The sequence below is a fragment of the Gallus gallus genome, chromosome 14 (assembly GCF_016699485.2).
Source record: "Gallus gallus isolate bGalGal1 chromosome 14, bGalGal1.mat.broiler.GRCg7b, whole genome shotgun sequence".
Taxonomy (NCBI): Eukaryota; Metazoa; Chordata; class Aves; order Galliformes; family Phasianidae; genus Gallus; species Gallus gallus.
Window position 1 is genome coordinate 9,987,385 of NC_052545.1, and position 9,502 is coordinate 9,996,886.

General features: G+C 38.3%; 1 protein-coding gene across 5 annotated transcripts in view; it reads left to right on the plus strand.

Moving 5' to 3' along the window:
• USP7 (ubiquitin specific peptidase 7) overlaps window positions 1-7,098 on the plus strand; it is a 64,703-nt gene extending 57,605 nt beyond the window's left edge. For all 5 annotated transcript variants that reach the window (XM_046900554.1, XM_046900552.1, NM_204471.3 and 2 more), the window contains 4 exons: window positions 698-817; window positions 2,080-2,151; window positions 3,032-3,122; window positions 5,731-7,098. In XM_046900554.1, the coding sequence (XP_046756510.1) occupies window positions 698-817; window positions 2,080-2,151; window positions 3,032-3,122; window positions 5,731-5,837 (390 nt within the window). In that variant the 3' untranslated portion in view covers window positions 5,838-7,098. The remainder of the gene's footprint in view (window positions 1-697; window positions 818-2,079; window positions 2,152-3,031; window positions 3,123-5,730) is intronic.
• Window positions 7,099-9,502: the final 2,404 nt, after the last annotated feature.

A 9,502-nucleotide genomic window follows, 5' to 3' on the forward strand; every position in this document is an offset into this window, starting at 1 on the left:
TTAGAATACATCTTGATACGTGTATATTTATAAAGATGATCTTTCCAAAGTTTTTCCTTTGTTTTGTCTGCCACTCTGTCACAGTTCCATTCTTTACATTTTGACATATGTTTATATAACAGTATCAGAACAGTTGGCAGTGGCACCTATCCATAGGACGTCTGCCTTCTTAGCAGTAATTCCAAGGCATGTTTGGGGGCTCATGATTTAAATTTTTAAGCTGAGATCCCACTTTCATATGCAGAATTATATTCTGGAAGACTGTTTCCTTTTCTTCTTAAATCAGAGTTTCTTTGGCCAAATCTTCTTTCTTACTGTGTAATTTCTCTAAACATTTCATCTTGCGAGTGCGTTAACTTGCCTCTATAATCAGAAATAAAAAAGAAGCATAAACTTCTTATGCAAAGTTGTAGTGATAAGATGACAGGAGAAGGGCTGTGACATTTTCATAACTAGAGCTGATGGAAGATTGCATGTCAAAAAAGCCACTTGGGCAAACCAAGAGAGTGCTGTACTGAGTATGGGAAGCTGCAGTGCTGCTGTGACAGGGGAGTGCCTTAGTGGGGGTGGGAAGGCTGAGACAGGACTTTGCCAAAGAGAGTGCTTATTTTAGTTGTTTTAAATTGACTTGTTTTGCATCACTAACAATACAGTTAGCTTTAGCTAATTGCAGTCATAATTTTGTGTCTGGATCTAGGAAATTCCTCTGGACCAGGTAGATATAGATAAAGAAAATGAGATGCTAATCACAGTGGCACATTTCCACAAGGAGGTTTTTGGGACATTTGGAATTCCGTTCTTGCTGAGGATACACCAGGTACGTATGCCTCCCTTTTCTCCCTCCCTATGGGATAGTAGTGGCTTTAATGATTTCTTAAAGTATAGTAAAATTAATTGATTAATGTAAAAATCCGTAGGAAAAACCCAGTATAAAGGTTCTGTGTTTATGCATTTTTGTGGTGAAATCACTTGTGTCTTAGTTCTTTGCATATAAAAATGGTTTAGTTTTTCAGTGAAGCTTTGTAGATCTTCCACATCAGACGGACTTGAAATGTTGTAAATGTAATATATGATTTTTTTTTGTTTAATTTTAAAAGCAAATCAACAAAACAAAACCCAACATCAGCAACAACTTAGAATCTTACTGCTAATACTGTACTAGGAATTCCAATGTATGCTTGTTGACAGAAGTGCCTAAGCCATGGTTGCTTGGCTTCTTGAGATACACTACTATGGGAAATGATGGTTTGCTTTTTTGAACGCGTTCTGTATTGATACAAGAGTGAAAGCTAATTTTGAAAGCACAGTTTAAATGTAAGTTTTCATGTGATACTGCTCCAACAGTGTGTCACACTCCTTTCAGTAGGAAAGTGTGTTCCTGAGGGCAGTTAGCACTTGTGCTTCTAAACTGCTCCTTTGGTCTTTGTATGTTAGTTTATATGAAATGTGCCTGATTTTGTAAAAGGTTTTGGAGTGAGAAAGAATGTCCAGGTCTCTGAATCGTGTGACATTTTACTGTATTTTGAGCAATGCACAGCAAAATCTGAAAATTTAGAATAAAATCCTGTCTTAATTTATGGTGGAAACTCTGTGCACTATATTTCCCTATGGCAGCTATTGTGTTACTGATCTTTAAGTAAATGCCATCTAGCTCTGTGTATTTTCAGCAGCTCATATAAACAGCATGCAGAAGAATGCTACAAAATTTACTACTTGAGAGGGGAGCATTGCAGCTGCAAAGGTTCTAAGAAAACAGGGCTTTTCTGAACCCATGTTTTGCTGTGGGTTTTTAAAATGTTCTTAACTGTAACCTGACTTACATATGTCATGCAAGTCAATTAATGGTTAGTTTGTATGATGGTGAGTCAGAAAGACTTGTAGGTGTTGAATTTATAGCAAGTTGTACATTGTTAATTATTTATGAAAGTGGATGATGTTGGCACTCCAGTAATTTTGGTAAAAACTGAGAGGTTGAGGTAGGCAAAGTATTCTGATGTAGCTCAAATTAGAAAATAGTAACAGTACCCCCTTTTGTTTCCCATTTTTTTTGTGTGTTAAAACTCTCGTTGTAACCGCCAGGGCGAACACTTCAGAGAGGTTATGAAGCGGATTCAGACAATGCTGGACATACAGGAAAAAGAATTTGAAAAGGTAATGACAACTCGGCAGTGAGTTTTATTGCTGACTGTAGAGTCTGTAGTATCAGTTTAAGAAACTGGAAGGCAGTAGATTTAAGTGTAGATGTTGATCAATAGAACAGTTAGTAGCCTTCATGTCCATTCTGAGAATAATTAAGGAGAATGTGTAGGAGTGGTACTTCTGCACTGTATAGAAGAGATGCTCAGAAAAACAGCAGAATAACCTAGAAAAGTTTAGGTGGTACCAAAGCTCAACAGGTCACAGCTTAAGTTTCCTGCTTAAACCAGAGCTAATTTAGTTAAATCAGGTCACTAAGGATTAAGGATTTTAACTAGCTGCAGTTATAAAACTCCCAAGAGAAGGAATTCTGCCACATTCTGGGCAGCATATTTTAGAGCTTTACTGCTGTCATTTTGAGGATTTTTTTTTCTTACATGAGACCAGAATTCATCATTTGGCAGCATGTGATAATTATCCTAAGTCCTTTTGCTGTGCTTTGTGGGGGTAAGTGCTTTGGTCTTCACTGTATCCATCAGTCCATTAACTGACAAGTAGGTGCCCATTAGCCTCTTTTGGGCTACATAAACACAGTTTCCCTAGCTGCTTGTATGCCTTCTGCTCCAGTCCACTGTGTGTCTTACTGGGCCTTTTGCTGGACTCTCTGCAATTAGTTGCCAGTTTGTTTTCACTGGGGAGCCTGAAACTGGACACAGTATTCCAGATGCATTCTCAGAATTTCCTGACTGTTCGTTTTATCCCACTGTCCTAGTAGTTGATGAAGGTCTTAAACAGGATTGACCTCAGTAGAATGCCAATCAGTGTTAGACTGTGAAATTAGACTTGGAAGCTTTATTTTAATGGAGTATTTTAACAGTTTTCTTCCTTTTCATAGTTTAAATTTGCAATTGTAATGATGGGCCGACACCAGTATCTCAATGAAGATGAGTATGAAGTGAACTTGAAAGATTTTGAGCCCCAACCAGGTGAGTTCGTAAACAACCTGACTTGTTTTGACCTGCTGAAATTGCTCTGCCAGTTGTTACAGTGCAGTTACCATGAACTCAGGATGCAGGAACAGAGTAGTTATTTTTACTTTATGTATATTATATAGTAACTAAGCAGATATTTGTGTATGCTTGTATGTACACTTAACTATTAGTCTTGAGAATATGTATTCTATAGACATGTAAACTACTGCATAATCTGTTTGATTGCTCGTGAAATGTTTGCATTTGAGTGACCAAATGGGTGTTTCCACACACTCTCTCCTGTAAAGTATGCTATGATGTCACTTTTACCATGTCTGTATTGCCCATCTGTTCCTGTATTTCATTCTCACATTGTTAGTGAAATAGGTGCTCATACTATTCTTAAAAGATACTGAAGTGCATCCTCACAAGCTCCTTATTTTAAGTGCACTACAAAGAGATATTCCTCTAAGGCATTTCTTCTTCTTCCTTGATTTCTTTAATGAATCTGAAGAATCCAACAAAAACATTACATATGTGAATAGGATGCTTTTCAGATTCTTCAGATGTGATTCACCAAGCTACAAATGCAGCTCTGTTCTGAATTTGTCTGTGGAAGTGGTTTACCATCTTATTTACTTGACAGATATTTAAAGCTCGATTATCTAAGGAATTTACACATAGGAGATATCAAGTTAATTGGTCAGGAGTTTCACCATAGTCCTCTTCTGGGAATTTTAGTTGGAAGTGGCACTTTTGAGCTTGCCATCAGGGCTCTGTTGAAGGCCTTGAATTCATAAAGGCTTTTTCCCCCTAGCTTAGCTGACTGTTTCTTTTTGTGAGCTGCTCTGTCTGGTAGAAATGAGATTGAGGACAATTTGCTCTCCAGAATTCTATTTTTCTAACAATGATGAGCTCTGTTTTTTGTTGGCGGGTTGTGCTAGGGCTGAATTTGCTCTGATTTTTCTCAGGTTGTGTTCTGGGTATATTAATAGTTGTAAAGAAATCCTGTAACTGTCCATTTATTTCAAAATGCACAGAGACTTAGATCTGTACCATTAATGAGCAGTTTGTATGAACCCAGCAAAAAGCCATCTCATTATGGTATGTTATGCAGCCAGACTTATGGTGTGTGGCTGTGAATATGAGAGGACTTGCCAAACCTTGGAATATCTGCATCTGAACGAGCCATCAGTGAGCAGAGGGAAGGCAGTGCGGCTTGTGTTGCTTGGGGCTCTGTTTTTCTGCACAAATTTTGAGGAGTCTCTAGATGACTAACTTGGAAGTAGATGATTTTTCAGTGGACAGATAACCCTCTCTGGTCTGTTCAGGACAGGCAGGGTCACGGTTTCATTCTGTGAGTCAGCTGAGTGAGGGGAACCAGAAGGCAATAGTCCAAAGCTAACTATTGGACTTCCTAAGCAAAACTAGAGTTGGTAGTGCCAAGGTCATGTGAAAGACCAGGTAACCAGTCAAAACTGCAGAACGTGGCAGAAATGGGAAAAGGGAGAATGTGAAGTGTTTGAAGCAGTCGTGGGGAATTTGAGACTAAAGGGTTTTAATTTGAGAGTTCGTAGAAAGTTGCCCTTTTTATATAATGCACTTTGGTAGAATCTCACTGAGATTGTCCTGTTGGGTGATGACACTCTAATGCATTCTTATATGAACAGTATTTCAGTGTGCAGAGCTTACACTAAAGCTTTGTCTTTCTCTAACTTTATCAATGTAGTTGATGTCAATTGATACTGTCACACTCATAATGATGCCTCTAGTGACAACTGCAGTGGTGCGAACAGTATAGGACTTGATTCCTTTCTTTAAAAGACATTAAGGTAGTCTCTGTCAGATTGGCAGTTCATTTGTATTTGCCATTAACTGTGGCAATTATATCAACTGAAAAGAAACAGTGTTTTGATTGAGGAGGATGTATCCAAGAATGCAGATACAGGCAACGAAAAAGATCTTGTATTTTCTTCTATGATTGTGTATTTTTTCTATGAAAATTAGTAATAGGTAAAGTAATACTGAGTTGCACTAGTGAAAAGTTGTTGTGTGTATTTCCTTCATAGTCCAAATGTAACTATTTTTTAATCAGAAAAATGAGTACAAGGTCAGTTACATGTTTTATGAATTACCTACTGATCTGCATTTTGCACGTATTTGGAGAATGTTCCTACTTAAGCCAGGTGATAAGGATAACTTAATACAGCAGCAATCACTTAACCAGCAGCATTTGCTATATTAAATGACATTTGTATGATGCCTTTCTGTTTCAAACAGCCCCAGCAATTCTATGACAGTTGGTACTGTGATTGGCATGTCTCTGGCCATAAGTTAAAACAGCAAGCTTTTACTTCAGCACTTGTTTCACTGCTGTTAACTCCTGTGACTGAAGAAGAGGAAAACCAGCTATCTGGAGCAGGAACAATTGTAGAACATAATAATGGAATGAAAGCAATGGTCAGGAGAGCAGCCTTGTTGTCCATAGGCTAAGGACTGTTTTTAGTCTTCATCTGTGCTGTACAATTGCTAGCAAACTGAACAGGGCACGTGTGAGTAGTTTGTGTAAACGAAACTTTTTAACTCAGTCTTACAACTTCATTTTTTTCTCTTTCTTTTCTAGGCAACATGTCTCATCCAAGGCCGTGGCTAGGGCTTGACCATTTCAATAAAGCCCCAAAGAGAAGTCGCTACACTTACCTTGAAAAAGCTATTAAAATCCATAACTGACTTAATAAACCAGATTGTCGAGGCAAGGGACAAAATAAGTGTGTGTGTGCACCTTTTTAACAACTGTAGAACTTTGGTACACGTGCACTATATCTGAAGTCTTCAGCAAGAGGATTTGCTGCTGATGTTAATTTTATTTTGTTGAGGCTGTTCAGTTTGGCTTCTCTGTATCTATTGACTGCCCTTTTTGAGCAAAATGAAGGTGTTTTTATAAAGCTTGGATGCCAATGAGAGTTATTTTATGGTAAACGTAATGCAAGGCAATTGTCAGCATAATGAGGGAAGAGTTTAGTAGAACAATTGACATTGGCAAAATATTTGTCTGTAGTACGTTTATAGATGGCATAAGCTGGCTGGCTGCCTTTCCTGGTATGGTGTTCACCATCACTGCAGCTAGTAAGTCTTATGTTTAGACTCACATCAGATTTATTTCCTTCAGTTATACTTTAAATGACATTTTTGTGCATTTGTAAATGCAAAAAACTCACATCATCAATAAATAGCAATCTCTACTTCATTGTGTACATTGTTGGCACTTATTTGGGATTTTTGTCTCCTCCAGCTGCATAGAATCTTTTTTAATAAACTAGTTTTCATTTAATTTAGTCACTACTTCGCATCCCGTTTTGCCAAGCGGATGCCCTGACTCCTATAATGAGATATTTGGGTCTTTTTATGAAAATTTCAACCATTGTTGAATACAGTTGCAATTTATTATGCCATCTTCTGGCAGATAGAATGACACTCAGAGTTGGCAAAAGCAAGTGAAAGGATTATAAATATCATTAATTTAGTTAACGTGGGAAGAGACGGGGAAAACACGAGAAATAGCCTTTTAGCACAGAGGGGCATGCTCACTAGTGTTTAGTAAGCTGTTGACTTTGTATAAAAAAGGAGGAAAAAAAAAGAAAAAAAAGAAGAAATGAAATTGTATATTTAATGAATGAACATGTACAATTTAACACTTGGAGGATAATTTTGTTGGGTGAGTCTGCAAGTGAATTTCACTGATGTTGATATTCATTGTGTGTAGTTTTCTTTCAGTCCCCAGACTGCTTCCTTTTATTTTGGAGCTAATGCCAGCCGCGTGTCTAGTTTTGAGTGCAGTAAAGATAGAATCAGCAATTCACACTTAACTTTACATTCTTTTCCAGTATTTTATTTTGTTTCTGTAGCTGCAGTGTACAACAACTCTTCCTGTATATTGCCTTTTTTTGCTGGAAAATGTTGTATGTTGAATAAAATTTTCTATAAAATTTTCCTTCGGTGAGTGATGACGTGGACGTTGAAGAGGATTTGTCTGGAAGTAGAGCTCTGGGAAATGCCTTCTTTCATGCGCTTTTCCACAAGGTGTGTCTTCTCTCTTTGATGTTGACGATTGTATAACCCTCATATTGATTGTTTTGGAGTTTGGGGGGAAATCTGTGGGTTTTTCTGTTGGATTTTTTTTTTTTTAGATTTTGGATTTTTTTTTACCTCCTAATTTAGTTACATCTGAGCTTAACGAATGAAAGGGTTTTCCAGGAAGGAGCCGTGTACAAATAAGATAAATGGAAGAAAATATTTTACTAGTTCGTTTGTAAAGCTTGCAGTAGAGTCTTCATGGTAGCCTTGATTCTGCCTATACAAATTTCTGCCATCCAGATTCTCAAGTCTAATAGTATAAATGGTGTAAAGTTAAAATCTGCAGTCTCTAAAGGTAAGCTCTAAATAGAATGATAGGTTTCCACTGTAATGCATTCCCTGTCTTGGTAATGAGAGCCAAGTTCTTAGAGGATTTCTTTGCTCAAACCTGTCATTAGACTTGCAGTTGGGGCTGTGGACATGTGATGGCCCTCATGCCTTTATGGGTGCTGTTGATAACTGAAAACACCAGCAAGTATTTTTAAGTTAGATTTCAATTTATGTTTTTGGTACGTATGTATTTTTTTCCTGTTGTAAAATGCACCAATCTTTATGTTAGGTGTGTTTGTTTTTGTTTTTAATTTGTATCTTGTGGTGATTTTAACATTTCTTATTCCCAGTCAATGCAATCTAGTTTACATTATTTTGCCACCTGTGTACATAGATTACAGGTAGTGGGAAGTGAAGTGTTTCAATGGCACATGCCTTAAGTGGATCAAGTTTTCCTTTTGCCGTGAGTTTGCAATTAAGTGGTGAGAAATACAACACAGTCCAAGACAACTGCTGTCTCTGCAGGCTTCCAGTACATGTCAGGATTTGTATTCCCAATTTTTCTGTAGAATTAGGTACTCTGATCAGCAGCACTGTGCCCTAAGCAGACAGCGATAAAACTGAGCTTGTATCAGAATGTCACTACATTCTAGCATTAATTTCTGGGATGCTGGCAGCTTCTAGGAAATATCTTAAGAAATTGCAATTTCAGAAGAAAATACTGCTAGGAAAGTAAATTTTGGATGCCTTTTAGTTTTTAAATGACTGGTTTAAACAAGCTCCAGTATTTGTGCTATTCCCATGTCAATTTTGAGATGATGCATTAAGGAATTCCCTCCCTGAGTACTGTTCTCAATAACTGAAGGTTTTTTTGATGTTTCCTTTTCTTCTTGGGGCACGTGCACCTTCTTAATCAAATAGGGAAACACACGACTGTGAAGAGAAGAAGAATGGAGGTTTTCCCAGGTGCACTATATTCGTTCAGTTGGAGTACAGTCTTCAAAACTGCTGTGCTTTCCATTTCTTACTCAGATTTCAGATTCTGGAATTACCAGGATAAGAGCAAACGCATAACATTACCAATGATAATGTTGTGTTAAGCAATAAGGATGTAATTTCATGTTACACAGGATCACAGGAGCACAATGTTAACAGCCCATATGAATTATTCCAAATAGCAGTGATTCCTGTAGATTTATGTAGTGCCTTTTATTCGTAAGGAGTCCAAAGCATTCTGTGGCATCAAAGCAAATCACACCAGTGAAATAGTTTGATTAGAGAGTGACAGCCAACAAACCCACCCTGTGTACCAGAAGGCTTAGCACCACCAGGACGAATGCGTGCTGCTGCCAGCTATGCCCCAGCAATGGGGCAGCCCCTCCAGCCAGGTGCGGTGCCGAGTACCGACCTACCTCAGCTGCTGCCTGCGCTGGGATCCAGCCTGCCATGCCGAGAGCCGGCCCCAGGCCTGATGCTTGGACCTCCCTCTGCCCCGTGGCCTTCATGCCGGCTGCCATCAGCACGTAGGTCAGAGCTGCGCTGTGGTTTTGCTATTGAATATCCTTTGTGAGAAAGCTTTTTTTTTTTTTTTCCTGTAGGATCTGTATATGTTGTAAATAAAATAGACTAGGGTAAACCCTGGATTTGTGTCTTGTTCGTTCATTTTGGAAAAGCTTTCTGAAGCAAAAGCAAGTGGCTTGTTCAGAAGTCAGGATGGTTTCGAGTCAGTGAAGATGAATTTCGCAAAATTCAGCTAAATTGTGTCAAGAGTGACATTCATGCCATAAGTAGAGCTGGCCAGAAGGAAAATGCTGAGTAGTTGTGCGAGTTCATAGGCCTTTCATTTTTCCTGCTTCTTCTTAGAGGAACTAAACAAGCATTTATGATTCCATGATTTGAATACTGAGGTGGGCAGTGTCATTGTGCAGTGTGAGCAGCCTTGTGTTGTTTATTCCCTGCCTTTAAATGAACCTGGCCTTTAGAATTAGAAA